The sequence below is a fragment of the Xenopus laevis genome, chromosome 1S, assembly GCF_017654675.1.
Source record: "Xenopus laevis strain J_2021 chromosome 1S, Xenopus_laevis_v10.1, whole genome shotgun sequence".
Lineage (NCBI taxonomy): Eukaryota > Metazoa > Chordata > Amphibia > Anura > Pipidae > Xenopus > Xenopus laevis.
Window position 1 is genome coordinate 188,621,071 of NC_054372.1, and position 22,153 is coordinate 188,643,223.

The following is a 22,153-nucleotide window of genomic DNA, read 5'->3' on the forward strand; positions in this document are numbered from 1 at the left end:
ATAAACATCTTTGTTCTGTGCAATAAGGGTGTAAATGATCTGTTCACTTACCCTCAATTGACATTTTGTTGGAATAATTACTAAAATACACTTATTTGTAAAAAGAAAAACAAGTCCTTATTGGAATGGGGGTACAAGGTTCCAAAACGTTTTTTAATGCAAGGCATGTTGAGATGTTACTGCATCAGCCAGTGTATCATTTTAAAGGCGAAGCAAACCCTTTTGTACAAAACCCCGTACCCCCCACCCCAGGTAGACCCTCCCCCCCCAGCGTAACTACACCCGCGGAAATGCCCCATACTTTGTACTTACCCCTCTCTCGGTAAGCTGACTGGGAGATCGGCAATTTCCATGTAATTCCACGCATGCGCAGTTTTCGCAAACCGGCAACCTGCTCCAACTGCGCTTGTGCAGAAATACCGATCTCCCAGTCAGCTTACCAAGGAGCCGGAAGATGGATGCGTGGAACTTCGTTGGAAGAATCTGCGCCAAGGGGTAAGTATGGAGTACTCACTTCCCTGGGTAAAGTAATTAGAGTACTCAAGCTAGGACTTGCCTCCACGGGGGTTGAGTTATTTATTTTTGAATAATAAAATCACTATTCCTTCATTTGTTTGTTGGTCAAATTTAAAGTAGGTGCATTGTCATTTTATTTCTGGTAAGGTGGAAACAAACTGCAATCAACAGGGAATAAGGTTGATGACAGCAAAATGTCAGACATCTCAAAAGCAACCCCAAGTAGTGCTGCACAAACACAAGAAGTGAAGATCGATCCAATGTCTGAAGCTGCTCAGACTCTTGCAGCCTTACAGAGCGATGTGCAGCCTGTCGGCCATGATTATGTTGAAGAGGTATGCTTTAGCTGCCAATAACTAAGGGATGCACCAAATCCACTATTTTGGATTCGGCCAAACTTCCAAATCCTTCATGAAAGATTCGGGCGAATCCGAATCCTAATTTGCATTTGCAAGTTAGGAGTGGGAAGGGAAAAAACCTTTCTTCACTGTTTTGTGACAAAAAAGTCATGTGATTTCCCTCCCGCCTCTAATTTGCATATGCAAATTAGGATTCAGATTCGATACGGCCGAATCCGAATCCTGCTGAAAAAGGCCGAATCCCGAAATGTATATATATTACATTTTGTAAATGTTTTTGCACCTAATGAACATGCAGTAAACTGCTTCATTAGTAGTTTCTCGTTTACAGGTATGCAAACTAGATCACTGGCTGTGCATATTGTTGCAGCAGCAAGGGGAACACGTTTGCTAAATTAACCAGCTGTGGGAAAATCTTGGCCTTTAAGACTGATGTCTTTTTGGCATTATGACCCATTGCACAACACTTTATCAAAATACGAATTTTTCAGATTTTTTTTTTTAAAAAAATAACTAGAATTCATGATTTGTGCTTATTTATGATTTAATGGGATCAGGGTAAAACTTGATGAAATTGGGCGAACACCTGAATTGTGCGGGTTTTTTTTCCCTGAAGTTTTTCTGGAATCGCTAGATTTTTGCTTGAAAAGACAGATTTTCGAGGTTATTCCAGCACAGACCACAAATAGAATAGGGACCTCTCCCATTGACTTATATACAACCTCGTCTGAGATGGTGGATTTTCGGATTCAGACTTTTTGCATCCTTGGGGTAAAGAGAAATTCGAGGTTTTTTTTTATAGTAAAAAAACCTAAAATTTTTCGAGTTTTTGTCATTCAACTTTTTTAAATAACCCCCTAAGAGATGACTGTAAAAGGAAACTGAAATTTACAGCAGCCATGTATGTTGTCTAGTATACATTACTCCTAGAGCTACTTTACATTTTAGCAAGTACAACATCCCAGTGACACACCTGATTACACCTGTATTATATATGTGCCTTCGTTTTTTGTTCGTGTCATCTTCTGGCACTATTAGTGCATTTAGAGTTCTGACTGACACTTGCATAGGTGACACTTGCATAGGTGACACTTGCATAGGTGACACTTGCATAGGTGACACTTGCATAGGTGACACTTGCATAGTTCCACTGCCTTTGTTGCAGATGTTTCCGTGGGGTGACAAACCCAACAGTCATTTTGATTTTTAATTAATCTATAGCTGATGTATATGTATATACTTTATTTACAGGTACGGAATGATGAAGGGAAAGTTATCCGCTTTCACTGCAAGCTTTGTGAGTGTAGCTTTAATGACCCAAATGCAAAAGAAATGCATTTAAAAGGAAGGAGGCACAGGCTTCAGTACAAGGTTGGTACCTGATGCATTTTGTACAGTAGTACTTCCAGCTCATGGATTTTAGGTCATAAAGTAATACATTTTTATTCCTGAAACAGAAAAAAGTTAACCCAGACTTACAAGTAGAAGTAAAGCCCAGCATCCGAGCAAGAAAGATCCAGGAGGAGAAGATGCGAAAACAGATGCAAAAAGAAGAATACTGGAGACGGCGTGAAGAGGAGGATCAATGGCGAATGGAAATGAGGTAGCTAAGTGCATTTGTAAAATGGTTTATCAATAATTGTAAATCTGTATGTAAAAAACTAACTCTCCTGTGCAACACCTGTGTAACACATAACCTCTTCCGGTGTCCAAAAAAACACCTGCTATGAAATTCAACTTCTAAACAGCAAGACCGTTGCTGCATGTTTGTATACAGAGATGACCCTTTCCTAAGAGCACATGGGCTGTTGTAACATAATAGCAAAACAATGTTTTTTCTATAGTGGCAAGTGTATAAATATTTTGTGCTTTTTTTCCCCCCCTTAATCTGCAAACTAGATCACTAGATCTGCATGATGTTGCAGAATCAAGGGGAACACGTTTGCTAGAGAAAGCAGCAGTGGGAAAATGGTAGCATTGGTTTATCCGGTCTACTATATTATCCTAGCTGCTACATTCTGTTTGGTTTGTATAGATTATAGATTTACCTATAATATTGTCCTATAACCATATCTTAATTACACAGAATATATAGCCAGTTATAGGGAAAGTTGTGCTCACAAAATAAACAACAATGACAACAATAAGCAACAATGGTGTAACAAATGCACTCACCATCGATAGACATTTTGTTTGAATAACTACTAACTAATAAAATACCTTAAAGGAACAGTTCAGTATAAAAATAAAAAGTGGTTTGCCAAATAAAAAATGTTTCTAATATAATTTAGTGAAAGTGTCATGTATAAAGGCTGGAGTGGCTGGGTGTTGAACAGAACACTACTTCTACTTTTCAGCTTTCTAGCTCTGAGTTAGTCAGTGACTTTCAGGAGGGCTACATGGGACATAAGTGGAAACCAAGAGAGCTGAAAAGCAGGAAGTAGTGTTCTGTTCTCTTATGTTAGACTAGAGTCCTGCGCAGAACCAATCTGTTAAACCCGGACCTGCAACCCGCATACTTACCTGATTGGACCCGCTACCCGACCCGCAGGTACTTTATCCACAACCTGATCCGCGACCCACTGACCATCAAACAGGAAGTGCTGTCATTTTTAAACTGGAAGTGACATCATTAGAAGTAGGCATGCTGGATAACAGGTCCCATACCTGTATATTGAAAACATTTTTATTTTGCACAGCCTATCTATTTACCCAGTCTTAATTTTTACACTGAACATGTTCCTTAATTTGTTCAAATTAAAACAGGTAATAAGTTGAATGTAGTATAGGATTTCAGAAATGCTTTTCTGTCCAAATGATGTGCCGTAGCACTGCTGGGTTGAGTTGCTGTTTTTGTTCCTGCTTGTGTTAGAATGCTGGCAGAGAAAATGTAACGTTCCATGAGCTGAAGTGTTCTGCTGCCGTGGAAGATGCAACTTTATTGCATTGTACTGAAAGAACATGGTTGTTAAATGTTTTTCATTGGGAAGTAAACCAGATAGGGATTTAATGTTGTGGGTAATGCTGACTTTAGTTCTGCTGGTAACCCTGCTGTAGTAAATCTGTATGTTTTTAAGATGGCCTACTGCTTCAGTCCTGCATATATTTAAAGGGGAACTATCACGAAAATAAAAATTTAAGATAGGCTTCAGCATACTGAAATAAGAAACTTTTTAAATAAAATCAAATAAATATTCTGCATTGTTTCTGAAATCAAATCTATCTTCACAATTCCTCTCTCAGCATCTGTTTTTCTTCAATCTGTCTTCATTCAGCATCTGTTTTTCTTTAATCTGTCTTCATTCAGCAGTTGGGTGTCAGATATTCATTGATAGTTAGATCCAATATAAATAAGAGAGAGAGAGAGAGAGAGATATTTTGTTTGTATTGGAATCAAATTCTGCACGTAGAGAAACATGATGTTTGGTGATTTAATATCAGAGTGAGCTCTGATACATCTTCTAGGCAAAAGGAGTCCCCCTATAAGATATGTAGTGAATAAAGTACTATTGTAAAATATAAGGATATTATAAGTCACTGAGGAGTTCCATGACCATATAAAAGTACAAGGCCGAGTGCTTTTATACAGGACATTGAACTCCGTAATTACTTCGAATATCCTCATATTTTCCAACAAGGATACTTTCTTTATTATAATACACAAGTTTTAGTGAGTCGTTTAACAAAAATGACATCGCTACTCACCGTTTATAACTGATGACATCACTAATCACAGTTTATGTGGATAAGGATATCATTTACAAGATATTCATATCTTGTAAAGATTCAAGCTGCTTCATGTTGGCAAGGTAGATAATTATATTACCAGTGCACAGATATTTCCTCTTGATAACAAAACATGCACAACAAAGGATGAAGGGAAAATGGTAAATGCTAATGCTTTTATGTTCCTGTTTAGCACAAGAAATAACAGGGTTTTTATTGTGTTATTCAAACAAAAACCACACTCACAAGCCTAATTATTGGCCAACATGTTGCTCCCAGTAGCCTCCGAGCAGGGGCTGCTTTCTAAATACCTGGATTGAAGGCAAAATAGTAATATTGTATGAATATATTTATATGCTTGCTCAGCATTTCTTCGGGCCGTCTCTAATGTTTTTTGGCAAAATTATTTTATAGGCGATATGAAGAAGATATGTATTGGAGAAGGATGGAAGAAGAGCAACACCACTGGGATGATAGACGCAGAGTGCCTGAAGGAGGTTATCCACATGGCCCTCCAGGACCTCCGGGATTGTTGGGAGTTAGGCCTGGGATGCCACCTCAACCTCAAGGGCCAGCAGTAAGTTTCACAGTTAAAGGATAAATCAACCACAAAATAAAAATTTGCCTAATAAAAGAAAACATAATTCTAAGCATCTTTCCAATATACATTCATTAAAATATTTTCAGTGCTTTTTAAAGGAGAAGGAAAGGTTAAAAGTAAGTAAGCAAGCTTTATCAGAAAGGTCTACAGTGGTGTGAAAAACTATTTGCCCCCTTCCTGATTTCTTATTCTTTTGCATGTTTGTCACACTTAAATGTTTCTGCTCATCAAAAACCGTTAACTATTAGTCAAAGATAACATAATTGAACACACAATGCAGTTTTTAAATGAAGGTTTACGTTATTAAGGGAGAAAAAAAACTCCAAATCTACATGGGCCTGTGTGAAAAAGTGATTGCCCCCCTTGTTAAAAAATAACTTAACTGTGGTTTATCACACCTGAGTTCAATTTCAAAGGTTATAAAGCCATTTCTAAAGCTTTGGGACTCCAGCGAACCACAGTGAGAGCCATTATCCACAAATGGCAAAAACATGGAACAGTGGTGAACCTTCCCAGGAGTGGCCGGCCGACCAAATTTACCCCAAGAGCGCAGAGACAACTCATCCGAGAGGCCACAAAAGACCCCAGGACAACATCTAAAGAACTGCAGGCCTCACTTGCCTCAATTAAGGTCAGTGTTCACGACTCCACCATAAGAAAGAGACTGGGCAAAAACGGCCTGCATGGCACATTTCCAAGGCGCAAACCACTTTTAAGCAAAAAGAACATTAAGGCTTGTCTCAATTTTGATAAAAAACATCTCAATGATTGCCAAGACTTTTGGGAAAATACCTTGTGGACCGACGAGACAAAAGTTGAACTTTTTGGAAGGTGCGCGTCCCGTTACATCTGGCGTAAAAGTAACACAGCATTTCAGAAAAAGAACATCATACCAACAGTAAAATATGGTGGTGGTAGTGTGATGGTCTGGGGTTGTTTTGCTGCTTCAGGACCTGGAAGACTTGCTGTGATAGATGGAACCATTAACTCTACTGTCTACCAAAAAATCCTGAAGGAGAATGTCCGGCCATCTGTTCGTCAACTCAAGCTGAAGCTATCTTGGGTGCTGCAGCAGGACAATGACCCAAAACACCAGCAAATCCACCTCTGAATGGCTGAAGAAAAACAAAATGAAGACTTTGGAGTGGCCTAGTTAAAGTCCTGACCTGAATCCTATTGAGATTTTGTGGCATGACCTTAAAAAGGCGGTTCATGCTAGAAAACCCTCAAATAAAGCTGAATTACAACAATTCTGCAAAGATGAGTGGACCAAAATTCCTCCAGAGCGCTGTAAAAGACTCGTTGCAAGTTATCGCAAACGCTTGATTGCAGTTATTGCTGCTAAGGGTGGCCCAACCAGTTATTAGGTTCAGGGGGCAATTACTTTTTCACACAGGTTTGGATTTCTTTTCTCCCTAAATAATAAAAACCCTCATTTAAAAACTGCATTTTGTGTTTACTTGTGTTATCTTTGACTAATAGTTAAATGTGTTTGATGATCGGAAACATTTTGTGTGACAAACATGCAAAAGAATAAGAAATCAGGAAGGGGGCAAATAGTTTTTCACACCACTGTATATAAATACACAGTAAACCCTCAAAGTAATGCTGCTCTGAGTCCTCTGTCAAAAGAAACACCACATTTCTGGGCTTCTGTATCCGACTGGAAAGTGAAAGTAATTGTCTGCTTAAGGCATAGAGGAGGGGCAGACAATATTTGATTGACAGCTGAGATGTTTAATTGAGCTTACAACAGCTATGAATGCTTTAATAAAAAATAGAGATTGGATCTCATGTTTAATTTGAAAAGGACTTTATACAGATTTTTGTGTCTGGTTGACAGGTCCACTTTAATATCTGGCTGTTACTTTTTAAACAATGTTGCAAAAGTCTCTCTCTGTTCCCCAGCAAAGACCGGTCTGTTTAATCAGCTGCCTTGTCTTACATTGTATCAACAGTCTTAGACATCAGGGCAGAGAATATAAAGGGACAGACAAACACTTGGCAATACATATACAAATAACTTTAAAACCATAGAAAATTTGTAATGAATGTATATTGCAAAGTAAATTAGAATTATGTTTTTCTTCTAGGCACATTTTTATTTTGGGGTTGACGTGCACTTTAAATGTTTGTCCTTATTATTCACTTTTAGTCACTGCAAATTCAGTGGAAATATCTAAAATCTCTGACATTTCCTTCCTCAATTCAAGCCTTTGCGCAGACCAGACTCCTCTGATGACCGCTATGTTATGACCAAGCATGCTGCCATCTACCCAACAGAGGACGAACTTCAAGCAGTACAAAAAATAGTGTCGCTCACAGAGCGAGCCCTTAAACTTGTGTCCGACTCCATGACAGACCAAGACAAAACGAAGACAAAGGAAAGCGATGAAAAGAAGGAGCCTACGAAGGAGAGGTATTGCTGCAGGTTTATAACCTGGGTTTTCTGCAATTAAATATATGGAACTTGTTATTTTGCTTATTATACACTCATTAATTTGCAATTTCTGTTGCAGAGCCCTGAAAGGAGTTCTGCGTGTAGGAGTACTTGCTAAAGGTCTACTCCTGCGGGGAGATAGAAATGTCAACCTTGTTCTTCTCTGTTCTGAGAAACCAACCAGAGCCCTGCTGAGTTGTATATCCGAAAGCCTGCCCACGCAGCTTGCAGTTAGTAGTTTCCTTGAATTCTACTTGTGTTTGTGTCTATAATATAAGATAAGCGATTTCTGAACGATCCCTTAAGCATTTATCGAGGCATTAAAGCGATACTGTCATGGTAAAACATGTTTTTTTTTTTTTTTCAAAACGCATCAGTTAATAGTGCTGCTCCAGCAGAATTCTGCACTGAAATCTGTTTCTCAAAATTTCTTTATTTATGATTTTTTCACTTTTGCATTAACAAAACAAAAAGTATAAAAAAAAAAAGAAATATGTAACCATTATCTGGATACGGTGTAACATACAAGGTGATAAATCTCAGACATTGCAAAATATCTCATTATATTTGACTAACCAAAGCTAAACCCGAATAGGACACTCAAAAGAGATTCAGTCCTTTGGGGTTTCTGTGGCAGATTTATAGGAGACCCAGGGAGGTCATATTTCTGAATGGGTATCCAAAGTGTCTTCCAGAAGAGCTGTAAGACCCTGTATAGGTATAGGATCTCTTATCCGGAAACCCGATATCCAGAAAGCTCTGAATTACGGAATGGCTATCTCCCATAGACTCCAATTTATCCAAACAATCCAAATTTTTTAAAATGATTTCCTTTTTCTCTGTAATAATAAAACAGTAGCTTGTACTTGATCCAAACTAAAATATAATTAATCCTTATTGGAAGCAAAACCAGCCTATTGGGTTTATTTAATGTTTACATTAATTTCTAGTAGACTTAAGGCATGAAGACCCAAATTATGGAAAGATCCATTATCCGGAAAACCCCAGGTCCCGAGCATTCTGGATAACAGGTCCCGTACCTGTATAACCCATCTGGCGGCTGCCAATATTTGAGACACTAATTTTCTGTGAATGCTCGGTAGTGGCTGATGAAAATAACGCCTCTTCCAGGCTTGACAAAATCAAAAATCAAATCGTAATCTCAAATATCCGTGTTGCAATCTGAAATACTTGAGACCAAAATGTTATGGCTTCTACCTCACCTTTGTGCTTTCTTGGATGCCAACAAACAGGCAGTTATATGCATACTTGGTGGGACTGCAACATAGTGCAGTTTGTTGGCATCCAAGAAAGCACAAAGGTGAGGTAGTAGGCATAACTTTATGTTTATGGAATGGAGTATACCATCTTGAGATTACTTTATATGCCATCTCTTTAATGCCCACGTTATGTGAGGATTTTTTTCATATTTAGGGAACTCCGGCTTCCAAACCAAAATTTGATAAAGAGACCCACATAACACAGAAACCCCTAATATATCCATCACAATTACCTGTTTCTTCAAAAAGTATGAACAAATGCCATTTTCTATGCTGCAATCCAGCTCTTTAACAGTTCTTCTCTTTCTGCATCATTTGAAATCCTGGCAGGGAAGGAGGGACTAAACACTGATGTTACAAATTGTAACAACTTCTCCACAGTTTACAGACAGCATGCAGGAACTACATAACCCACAATACATTGCACTGGGATGTTCTGTTCCTTATTGAAATCACATGTACAAACAGTAGTCAGCCAGCTCGGCAAAGTAGTCAGACAGATCAGCAGAAGAGCAGGGGCTAGACTTGGGGAACTTTCAGAAAACATTAAAAATCATTAAAAGTCTGCCTAGTTTTTAATTGATGTATATTGCAAAGTTTATTGAAATTGTTTACTTTTCAAAAAGCTCAAGTTATGTTTTTGTGGAGTTCCCCTTTAATTTTGAAATCTGACATGGGGCTAGACATTTTATCATTTTCCCAGCTGCCCCCAGTCATGTGACTTGTGCTCTGATAAACTTCAGTCACTCTTTACTACTGTACTGCAAGTTGGGGTGATATCGCCCCTCCTTTCCCCCCAGCAGCCTAACAACAGATCAGTGGGAAGGTAACCAGATTGCAACCCCTTAACACAAGATAACAGTTCCCTGGTAGATAAGAACATCACTCAATAGTAAAATCCAGGTCCCACTGAGACACATTCAGTTACATTGAGTAGGAGAAACAACAGCCTGCCAGAAAGCAGTTCCATCCTAAAGTGCTGGCTCTTTCTGAAAGCACATGACCAGGCAAAATGACCTGAGATCATGATGTTGGGTTAGGAATGACATTTTTTTTTAACAGGTGTTCTTTTTATTGAATTTTCAAAAAACGGGGGGGGGAATACAGAAAGGAAGGGAAGGGGGAACAGATACAAGAAAGCAGAAAATAAAATAATAATACAGCAGCAGTCATGACATCACAATCCGTCAAAGTACAGCAATATAAGGACCACACAGTTATGGCAAAGTTAACATATGTGTCTCCATCCAGACACCCCATATCCTATCAAATTTGTCGGGTTGCCCTCTAGCCTCGTAGGTCAACTTTATTAGAGGCAGCATCTTATTAACATAAGCAAACCAGATCGCTTTCTTGGGTGGAGCAGGGGCCATCCAATGCAGTACAAGTACCTTTTTAGCATAAAATAGCAATGTCCTCACCAGAACCCTTGTATTACTGGCCGGTATCATATCGTCTAACAGACCCAGGAGGCAAATTTCCGGTGATTTCAGAGGGGGTAACTGCAGCGTATCAACAATATAGCCTACCACCTTAGCCCAGTATCTAGCTATTATAGGGCACGTCCAGATCATATGCCAGAGAGAGCCATCACTATCCCCACACCTTTTACACAATGGAAGGGGTATTTTCCCCATTCGATGAAGTCTATTCGGGGTCAAGTAAATCCTCATTAAAAATTTGTACTGAATAAGTCTGTCCCTGGTGCTTATTAGGAATTGGTAGAGCCTATCCGTTACTTCCTCCCAGTGCTCTTCAGTTAAACTGGGGATATCAGCCTGCCACTGACGAAAAAGGGAGCGGAAAGGGGGGGACCTGGAGGATTGCAGACAGGCATAGAGCCTGGAAAGGAATGACATTTTATATTGTAGAGTGAATTATTTGCAGTGTAATTTAGAAATAAAAAACGACACCATAAAAATCATGACAGAATCACTTTAACATGATAAGGCCAATAACAACGCTTAACTTTCTTGTCTCCTTTCTTGTGTGGCATTTTGAGTCAAATTTTAGCTATTTATATCATTTACATATAATTAATTTCTTTTACTATTGGTGTATTTTCCAGGTTATTTGCCCAGAGAAGTTTGAAGTTACCAGCTCTATCCCAGAAGCGGCCATTATTCTGAATTCTTGTGTGGAACCCAAAATGCAAGTTACAATAACACTGACATCTCCAGTTATACGAGAAGAAACCCCGAGGGATGGAGGTTGGAAAGAAATTAGCAATATTCCTCTTGTTTGTTTATTTTATTCTGTGTATTGTATTTTTGGGATAATATGTCCTAAATCAATACCTGTTAGTACATGCATTCATGTGAGATGCAAAGTAAAAGCTAGAAGTTAATATCATATTGGTTATTTACTTAGTATTTAATTTTGTTTGATTTGAGGGTTTTTTTGTGGGTTAGATCCTATTTTACTTCTCTGACGTAGCTTTGGGGGACACAGGCACCATGAGGTAAAGCTCTTCAAACTAAGAGATGGCTCTGTTATTATTTACACTGCTTAATACCACTATTTATTTAGTGTACATATGCTACAAATAGACATAGGTGTTAGAGTGGACTTCTATTTGCCCCCTTTCCTACATGTGTTCATTGCTGTGGAGAACACGTTATTGAAAAGACATGTTTGATGACTAGTCATCTTGGCATGCTGTTAGGTGTTAAAGGAGAACTAAAGCCTAACTAAAGAAGTAGCTAGAAATGTTGTACATTGTTTTGTGCTTCTGTACCAGCCCAAGGCAACCACAGCCATTTAGCAGTAAAGATCTATGTCTCCAAAGATTCCCCAGTAGCTCCCCATCTTCTTTTCTGCTGATTCACTGCACATGCTCTGTGCTGTTGTCACTTACTGAGCTTAGGGACCCACTCCCCCTAAGACTCCCTAAGCTTAACTTCTTAACAGCTGCTTAGAGCCCACTGAGCATGTGAGTGTCACACACTTTCCAAGATGGTGACCCCCTGTGACAAGTTTGAAGTCCTGGATCATTGCTGCTATTGACAAGCTGAAACTTTAGCCTCGTGCAATAAGTTCACTATATAAAATGGCATTTTTAGCCATATTCATTTTTAGGTTTATTTCTCCTTTAAATGCCCCCCCCCCCCCCGTGCCTGATTGCTTATTATTTTGTGTTCTTTACATGCAAACCTCAAGCTGAAAATAACCGCTGTGTGCATGTAGCACTGCATTTATGGCCTTTATGCTGAACCTTCTTAAAAATAATTTAACTTTTCTAACTGTAGGTGCCTGTTCAATTCGAATTGCTGATTGGTTGCTATTAGGGATGCACCGAATCCAGCATTCGGTTCGGGATACTGCCTTTTTCAGCAGGATTCGGCTGGATCCTTCCGCCCGACTCCAAACCCTAATTTGCATATGCAAAGTAGGGAGAGGGAAATCACATGGCTTTTAGTCCCAAAACAAAGAAGTAAAACATGTTTTCCCCCTTCCCACCCCTAATTTGCATATGCAAATTAGGATTCAGTTCGGTATTCGGCCGAATCTTTCGCGAAGGATTTGGGCGTTCGGCCGATGTTGAAAATACACCACTTAGCATGTGAAGTGTTTTTAAGACTATTATCCTTTGTGGGTTTTTTTTTTTTTATTCTTTCTAACCAAGCAACCAGGTAGCCGTTTAGAATTCAGAATACAGTACAGGTATGAGACCTGTTATCCAGAATGCTCGGAACCTGGGGTTTTCCGGATAAGATTTTTCTGTAATTTGGATCTTCATACCTTAACTCTACTAGAAGATCGTGTAAACATTAAATAAACCCAATAGGCCGGTTTTGCTTCCAATAAGGATTAATTATATCTTAGTTGGGATCAAGGACAAGTAACTGTGGTTATTATTGTTATTATTATTATTAGAGAGTTAAAGGAAATCCTGTTTCAAAATTTTGATTTGGATAATATGGAGTCTATGGGAGATGGGCATTTCATAGTTTGGAGCTTTCTGGATAACAGATTTCTGGATAACGGATTCCACACCTGTACTAAAAACCATCAATAAAGCCTTCCCAGTCAGTCTACAAAAGCCAGTGTCCCCCATTGTACTTGCAGGGATTCAAAACGCGATGATCACTGAGCAAATGTGTTGCTGAAATACACAGAGGAATGCTTTGCATCTTTAACATGAATTGTTGTGTTACCAGAATTGTTACTAAGATCTGCTCAGTAACACTCGATCTTCACTAGCTAACCAGTAGGGTTGCCAGCTTTTCAGGAAAAAACTATCGGATTTCCTATATATTTATCTTTTTTCCCTATTAATAACATTGGGATCAGCCATCGTTTTTACCAGCCAGGCTGGTAAAACACGGGCCAGGTGGCAACTCTACTTACCAGTCAGCAGCCGCATGATCAACGTCTGCCTTAATTAGGTTCTTTTGCTCTATGGGTCAGATGTAATGACATTTGTTTCCTTCCACTCCCATCCCCCATAGTGTTGTGTCTGTGTATAGGAAAGGGCTTTCAGTCCCTTAAAGGGTTTGTTCACCTTCCAAACACTTTTTCCAGTTGAGTTGTTTTCAGATTCTTCATCATAAACGAAGACTTTTTTCAATTGCTCTCCCTTTTTTATTACTTATTATTTTTTAAAGTTGAATTTTCCTGTCTGTAGTGTTTGTCTGGCAGCTCAGTGATCAGGAGCATCTGAACGGTTATAATTTGCTATATTAGTTGATACAATCAGTCGATACGTTTCTCGGCAGCATCTGTGGGGGAATATCAGCAACTATTGTATCAAATCTAGCAGCTACCTTTAATGAAACTCAGGGATTCTGCTCAGCAGGGACAAAGATAAGAAATGTATTAACTAAAACGTATCAAGTTATACAGTTAAAGGAGAATTCAACCCCTAGTTTAAAAAAAAAAAAAAACCTCCCCCCCCCCAGAGCCTACCTGCCCCCCCTGGGCAAATGCCCCTAATTTTTTACTTACGCCTCCGTGCAGATTCTGGTCTCTGCGTTCACGGCAGCCATCTTCTTCTCCGGTAATCTTCATGTATTGGTGCCATTTTTTCGGCACATGCGCAGTTGGAGTAAATTTCCGGTCCCGAATAACTGCGCATGCACCAAAAGTCACGAACATTTCTGAAACGTTTTTGGAAATTTTCGTGACTTTCGGCGCATGCGCATTGGTTTGGGAACGGAGATGTACTCCAATTGCGCATGCGCCAAAAATTCTGAAAGACAAATAAGAAAGACGATAGTTCCAGTGAACTCCCGTGGCCAGAATCTACACGGAGGGGTGAGTAAAAAATTAGGAGCATTTGCCCGGGGGAGAGGGGTCTACCCAGGGTGGGGGGGAGGTGTTTTTTTTTACCGGTTTAATTCTCGTTTAAGAGTCAGGGCACACGGGCAGATTTGGCGACAAATCTCCTCTTCTTCGGGGCGACGAATCTCCCCGAACTGCCTTCCGAAAAAATGTAAATCGCCGGCAGGATGGCACTCTGAGCGATTCATTTTCCAAAATTACCCGAAGTTTCCTCGTGAAGCAATTTCGGACAACTTCGAAAAATTAATCGCTCAGGTGGCAATTTACATTTTAGCTGGTGGGGAGGCAGTTCGGGGAGATTAGTCGCCCTGAAGAAGAGGAGATTTGTCTCCCCGAATCTGCCTGTGTGCCCTGACTAAAGAGTCGCCGACCCCCCACCCCCCCACCGGGCTGCTTTAGAAGGTGAAAAATTAATGTTTACACTTCAATATTAGAACGGTCACAAATAAAAAATAGAAAGTAATTGGGAAAAAGTCTTTATTTCCAGTGAACTATCTGAAACTAACTGAACTGAAAAAAAGTGTTTGAAGGCAAACAACCCCTTTAAGACATGAGCAATACATTTATATGAAATTAGCAGGAGGTTATTGGTTATGTAAAAAGAGAGCCGTAGTTGTATTTATTTGCTGGTTGTCTTAGTATTTTTTTTCATTAGCCATAAGTTTGGAAAATGTCGAATTATTAAATTGTATTTTACCTGTATGTTTGCTACGGAAAAAGGAAACAAAACTGTCGTTTGTCTGGCCCATTGTGGATCTGGTTACATAGAGGAGCTGGACTCACTCACTTTTAAACAAAGCTGCTTGTAGTGTGGTAGGGGGATCCCCTACTGATCATATTATCCAAAATGCTGGAACTGTGAGATCCTTTTCTTCTCTTGAAACAGCATTTATCATATTCACATACTGTAACCTCTTTAGATAATGAGTTGTGCTAAGTTTCTTTGAATGTGCTTGTCACCAAACCTAAGGATGACGTTGTTCCAAGATACATAGCACCGCTGGGAAAAAAAAAACACGCTTGCATGTTGCCCCATAAGGTGTTGTGGCCCTAGTTTAGGACACCACATAAAACACCTTTAGCCAAAAAGCTTAAAGGAAAACTATACCCTCAAAAAAGAAAAGATATTGCTTAAAACAGCTCATAGTTAAAACCTGCTTCATGTAAATGAACAATTTACATAATATACTTTTTTTTTTTTTTTTTTTTGTAGTATGTGCCAGTGGGTAATCAAAAATAGAAAATTGCCATTTTAAGAACTAAGGGCCGCCCCCTGGGATCATATGATTCACGGTGCACACAAACAAACCATACATGTTAGGTCACATGAGCCAATTAACAGACAGAGTTCTGTCTTTTGCTTCCACACTTCTTCCTGTTAGGGCAAGGGCAGACATGGAGTTTTTTATGTTGTCTTTTTTAAAAAGCTTGGTAGAGCTTGGTAGAGCCTAAATTAGGGATGCACCCATTCCAAATCCTAATCCAAATTAGGAGCGGGAGGGATATTGCGTGGCTTTTTTCACAAAACAAGGAAGTAAAAATGTTTTCCCCTTCCCACCCCTAATTTGCAAATGCGGATTCGGTATTCGGCTGAATCTTTCGCAAAGGATTCGGGAGTTCTGCCGGATCTAAAATAGTGGATTTGGTGCATCCCTAGCGTAAATACGCCACTGAAACCACACACGACCGTCAATATGCGTTTTTCAGCACGTAGGTTTTTTTTCCCCCACTTCTCATTGTTCTCGTTACCTATAAAAAAAGCTATTTAAAAATAGAAAGGCTATTTACATGCAAAATGGAGCAGGAATGATCATCAATATGCAACGTAACTACGTCACCAGCCTAATACGCAGTAAAAACGTATATGCGTCTTTTATCTAGCGAGAATTTGGACGCCATATTTAAAATACGCTGCGTATTTACATAAAGTGTGGTTTTAAACATGCAGATCCCGTAGTCTATTGATTTGGTAGTTTTGTGACCTATTGGCATTTCTGCCAATACCAATACTGGCATTTCTGCCAATACGTGGCGGATTTTGGCTTGCAAACGCCCTGTGAGAAGTGTGTTTTCCATTAGTTACAGTGGTAGTACAGTTTATGCGTAATTACGCCCGATGGAGCTTTTTTAAAAACGCAACGTAAAACCGCCTCGTCTGCCCTTGCCCTTACATTTAGAGCTGCAGTATTTCTGGTCAGGTGATCTCTTCCTGTTACAGTTAGAGCTGCAGTATTTCTGGTCAGGTGATCTCTTCCTGTTACAGTTAGAGCTGTAGTATTTCTGGTCAGGTGATCTCTGAGGCAGCACACAGACCATCATATAATGGGGCTCAAGGCAAATGATTTAAAAGGCCAATATTTACTTAAATATATATTTCAGTTTGAGATTCTTTAATATGCCACCTAATATGAGCTAATCTGTTATTCATTTTGGGGGTATAGTTTTCCTTTAAGACCATTAAATGTTGCTTTATAGGATTCAACAGATTAAAACAACCTCAAACTTACTTTAATCATGATTAACCCTTGCTACACCAGCAAGTATTTGTTTTTATATTGTTATCATTCCCAACCTCTCCAATCTTTTTAGCAGAAAGAATTGGTTCCTTCCAGGAATTGCTGCCGCGACATCGGAAGGATTTTTGACCAAGTTTTTTGTAGCTCAGTGTCACACCAGTCATGTTATGTTGGGAGGGGAATTGGTTACAGAGTCCAGGAATCTGCTTTTCTCTCCTTCCCCCCCCCCCCCCCTTCTTTCACAATGTTCACACTGTTTTATGACCTAAAAGACATGTTATGTTCCTGAAACCTCTTCATGTACCTTCCCTGTCCATCAAACAGTATGAACACAGAACTTTCCTTTTCACTCCTGATTAACCCCTTAAAGGGCCTTTGAGGCTGGTTTTATTACATTAATGCATATTGCTTGTTCCTAATGCATTCGTGAGCTGCAATTTTAAGGGGTTGATCCTAATACAAACGAAAATCGATGCAAAAATCCACACGGGTAGATGAAGGGATTGTAGAATCTCGGAAAAACAGGGCGGTTCTGATCTTGTCATGACCGAATACAGGGGTCTTTTAATTTATGACCTAGAACATGTCTGTTCTATCAACATAGGATGTAGCGTTACAGGTTCATCTATTACTACTTGGCTTTACACATAATGTTGTTAACGGGCCGCCATATCCTACACAGAAAAGTTACATAAATAAAATGCATTTTTGAAACATTCTTAAATGTATATGTAAAAAGTTCTTAAAGTGGACCTGTCACCCAGACACACAAATCTGTATAATAAAAGTCCTTTTCAAATTAAACATGAAATACAATTACTATTTTTTATTAAAGCATTCATAGCTGTTGTAAGCTCATTTAAAAATCTCAGCTGTCAATCAAATATTGTCTGCCACTCCTCTATGCCATGGGCATAGAGGCGGGGCAGACAATTACTTTCACTTTCCATTCAGCACTTCCTAGATGTCACTGCTCTCCCCACATTCCCCCGTTCTCTTTTCCCTTTAATTGTGTAGCCAGGGCATGGGGATGGACATCAGGTCCCCCATTCTGGTGCACAAACAAGATTCTGAGATGATACAAGACTTGTCTTAATAACAGTGTCCACAAAATGGCTCCTGCCTGCTTGCTATACTTATGAATTCCCAGACTGATGGAAACAAGATTCAAATAATTTATATAGTGTAATTAAAGTTCATTTTGCTTGACTAATGTTATAAAATAGGATTTTGAATAATTTTTTTGGTTGACAGGTCCCCTTTAAAGCAGAACTAAAGCCTAAAATTAATATTGCTTGAAATGCTGTAAGTCTGGGTGATCACCTTCAAGTTAACTTTTAGTACAATATAGAATGGCCAATTCAAAGTAGCTATTTTTTTTTTATATAGTTTGTTTTTATTATAAATTTCTCTTAATTAAATGAAGCATCTATAGCCTTTACACATACACTTTTGAATGTTCACATTAAAAGGATTGTTCTTTTTAGATTCAGTGTTCTCCTAAGGTTTATTTGTATTGAATAATTTCATTCCCGGTTCTGTTCTCCTCACTGTAGTGGATTTCTGCATCATTTCTGTCTTTTGCTCTTTGTACTGGTACATTGTGACCAACCCCATCCTTCCTTTAACATTTAATTTTGGCCAGTATATATTATTACACAGAGATGTTCTTGCCGTATTTTTTTCCAATTGAGGATTTTTTGTTTCAGCTATAAATGATAGACGCCACCCCAGTTGCATACTTTCAGCTTACGGTTTTATTTCAGCAAGGGAGATTTTGCTCAGATAGAAATGCCAGAGATGTATATGTATGACTTGTGTGACACTGTTGCTACGTAAAGGAACGTGTCTTGCTCACCTGGTCAAACACCCGTCCCTCACTGCACTTTGCCAATTCAATTCATTTTAGATGTAACCCCGGGTATGGTGAAAGACCCACCGGACGTCTTGGACAGGCAAAAATGCCTTGACGCTCTGGCTTCTCTGCGCCACGCTAAGTGGTTCCAGGTTCGCAATATCATTTTACTTTCTCTTTGTAGCCTTATGAGAGATTCGCACTAATTGTTTGTATATTAAAAAAAAAAAAACCACGCTTGTCTGTGCCGTTGTTCATTTTTAAATCTAAGATGACCAGAAAATTGTAAAAACATTTTACTTTTAAAGGAGAAGGAAAGGCTAAAATTAAGTAACCTTTATTAGAAAGATATCGATAAATACACCAGTAAACCCTCAAAGTAATGCTACTCTGAGTCCTCTGTCAAAAGAAACACCTAATTTCTTTCCTTCTATTGTGTACTCATGGGCTTCTGTATCAGACTTCCTGTTTTTAGCTTAAAGGACAAGGAAAGTTAAACTAAATAAGTAGGTAGAAATGAGAAAAAATTAGATTTTTTTTGTGCTTCTGTACCAGCCCAAGGCAACCAGAGCCCTTTAGCAGTAAAGATCTGTGTCTCCAAAGATGCCCCAGTAGCTCCCCATCTTCTTTTCTGCTGATTCACTGCACATGCTCTGTGCTGCTGTCACTTACTGAGCTTAGGGACCCACTCACAATATACAGTACACATAGAATAGAAATGTCACAATATAAGGCTGATTAGTAATTAATACAGATAATTACTACATGGCAGCACAGAAACCAGTGCAATTAGCATCAGAATTTCATAATCAGCAAACCTGTAGCATCAGCTTATATTACAGACAGTCCTGGATCATTGCTGTTATTGACAAGCTGAAATTTTAGGTTGGTGCAAAAAGGTCAGTATATAAAATATGAAATTTTTAGCCCTATTCATTTTTAGGGTTTAGACTTGGGCTTGAGCATGCTCAGTTTGCTCCTCTCTCCCTTTTCCCCTCTCCCTTTCCTATCTGCTGTAATCTGAGCCTAGCGCTATAAGTGAGCAGGGAGAGACTCAGGCAGGAAGTGATCCCAAGCCAATATGGCAGCTGCTATCCTAAACAGAGAGAGCTTCTAAAGCTGTTTACTCTGGTATGGCAAAGCATTCTGCAGAATAAATATTCTGTTATAGTTTGCACTATTGTTGCTAATCTATTGGCTATAATCTGTTTTGCTATCTTTCCTTCTCCTTTAATGAAAATTTATATATATTTTTTTAATTTTGTATTTTTTTTTTTTTCTTTTATTTGCATTTTAAATATTTTTCTGGTCACAAAGTGGGTATTGATATGAAGGCCGATTCCAATTTTTTTTCCATTGTCCCCATCATAGAATGTGTCGTGGACCTGTAATATTCCATAAGGCTGCATTTTGCTTTATGATAGGTGTACATGTTAATTGCTTTTATATTTTATATTCTTTTATCTTGTAGGAAATGAAAGGTAAAAGGAATCTGTCTGGCAATGTGGCTTTGCTACTGGCAAAGGCACAGTGGAACAAACCAGACATATTCCAGCAACCTTTCAGTCCCTACCCATGCTTTGTTTTGCCCTTTTTATTTTCTGTTCTGTAGATTTTCTTTTTCTTTTCTAATGTCTCTATTATGAAATTGTATTCTTTTTTCTACAAGGCATTGAACTCGCAGTTTGCAGGCGGTCACGAAGCATAGTTTAATCCTTTTATTACTGATATAGAATTTTTTCGGTCTGTTTCTAAAATACCAGCAATGGCCGTGCGTTCCCAATAAACTGGTATTTTAGAGTTTGAACGGTTTGTACTTTTGCACTGATTTAATTAAATGTATTTTCTTGTACACAAGGCTAGAGCCAACGGTCTACAATCCTGTGTCATTGTCATCCGTATTCTTCGAGATCTGTGCCAGCGTGTGCCCACGTGGTCAGACTTTCCAAACTGGGTAAGTAGCAAAAATAAATGGCGCTTTAAAGGAACAGTTCAGTGTAGTAATAAAAACTGGGTAAATGGGTAGGCTGTGCAAAATAAAAAATGTTTCTAATATAGTTAGCCAAAAATGTAATGTATAAAGGCTGGAGTGACTGTGTAACATAATAGCCAGAACACTACTTCCTGCTTTTCAGCTCTCTTGCTTTCCACTGATTGGTTACCAGGCAGAAACCAATCAGTGACTTGAGGGGGGGCCACATGGGTCATAACTGTTGCTTTTGAATCTGAGCTGAATGCTGAGGATCAATTGCAAACTCACTGAACAGTTATGTCCCATGTGGCTCCCCTTTAAAGTCGCTGACTATCTCCGAGTTAGCTGAAAAGCAGGAAGTAGTGTTCTGTTCCGTTATGTTGGACATCGTCACTCCAGCCTTTATACATTACATTTTTGACTAACTATATCAGAATCATTTTTTATTTTGCACAGCCTGTTTACCCACTTTTTATTTTTCCACTGAACTGTTACTGTAAAGGATAAATAAACCTTTAAACTACGTGAAGGTAAAATTGCCGATTGTGCTATTCTAAGCATTTTTGCATTTTACATTATTTTCTTTTAATTTACAGATATTAAAGGATACATATACTGTTAATATGAATGAATTTTGTTTCAACCGCGCCACCTGCTGGTCGATTTCTGACCACCAAGTAGTCAAGAAAGTTGTCAGGAGAAAGAAAGAGGCTGCTCTGATGTTCTTATGATTAGGAAGGATTTGAGAAAGGTTTCTAATTGTTTTCCTAAGCAGAAGAACATCAGAGCAGCCTCTTTCTTTCTTCTGACAACTTTCTTGACTACTTGGTGGTCAGATTGGTGGGAAACTGACCAGCAGGTGGTGCTGTTGTAACAAAATTCATTCATATTAACCATACATGTATCCCTTAATATCTTGGAAAATAATAAATGTAGATGGCAAAAGTGCTTAGAGTAACACCCTCATCAATTTTACATTCACTTATTTTTAAGGTTCACTTAACCTTTAATGTGTATAGGGTGGGGCAGTGTGAGGGGAGAAAAGTAATTTGAAGCAGAGCAACATTTTTTTCTCACGTTCAAGTTACTGTAGCCAGTTGTCTGAAACAGTGCCACCTGCTGTTCATTTCAAACTCAGCAGTTTAAAAACTGCAATGTATTTTAGATAAACTAAAGAAAATGTGTTCTTCCAATTACAAAAGTGCTTAGAGAATTTTGGATTTAACTTGTTTTGAGGGTTTATATTGTCTTTAAGTAAATTGTTAGGCTACAGTGGTGTAAACCATTTTTGTGTTTTTTTTTTTTTGTGTGCAGGCATTGGAATTATTAGTTGAGAAGGCCATAAGCAGCTCATCAGGACCTCAGAGCCCAGGAGATGCTCTGAGGAGAGTTTTTGAGTGCATTTCTTCAGGGATTATTTTGAAAGGTAAGCCTATGGAATAAGTCATTTAGCCATCTATACATGATTGCCTGCTGCAATGAAATCTAACTGGCAAAGAAGAATAGAAATCATTTTAAATTGCTGATGAGCACATATAAAATACATTCTAGCATACACAGCCATTTAAAGGATAATTAAACCCTAAAAATTAATATGGCTAAAAA

At 38.7% G+C, this 22,153-nt stretch overlaps 1 protein-coding gene and 2 non-coding genes across 3 annotated transcripts in view; all 3 read left to right on the plus strand.

Annotated features, from left to right (window-relative positions):
• The window catches only part of zfr.S (zinc finger RNA binding protein S homeolog), a gene marked incomplete at its 3' end in the record, with an annotated part of 51,356 nt that overhangs the window by 25,656 nt on the left and 3,547 nt on the right, over positions 1-22,153 (plus strand). Inside the window, 10 exon segments of the mRNA NM_001090507.1 lie at positions 664-851; positions 2,127-2,246; positions 2,333-2,478; positions 5,016-5,178; positions 7,416-7,621; positions 7,722-7,872; positions 10,991-11,132; positions 18,631-18,728; positions 20,435-20,530; positions 21,863-21,974. Of these exon segments, the coding sequence (NP_001083976.1) occupies positions 664-851; positions 2,127-2,246; positions 2,333-2,478; positions 5,016-5,178; positions 7,416-7,621; positions 7,722-7,872; positions 10,991-11,132; positions 18,631-18,728; positions 20,435-20,530; positions 21,863-21,974 (1,422 nt within the window).
• LOC121399574 lies at positions 1,209-1,344 on the plus strand. Its single transcript, XR_005965146.1, has one exon. It is a non-coding gene; the product is annotated as a small nucleolar RNA SNORA66 (small nucleolar RNA).
• On the plus strand, positions 2,764-2,882 carry LOC121399572. Its single transcript, XR_005965143.1, has one exon. It is a non-coding gene; the product is annotated as a small nucleolar RNA SNORA66 (small nucleolar RNA).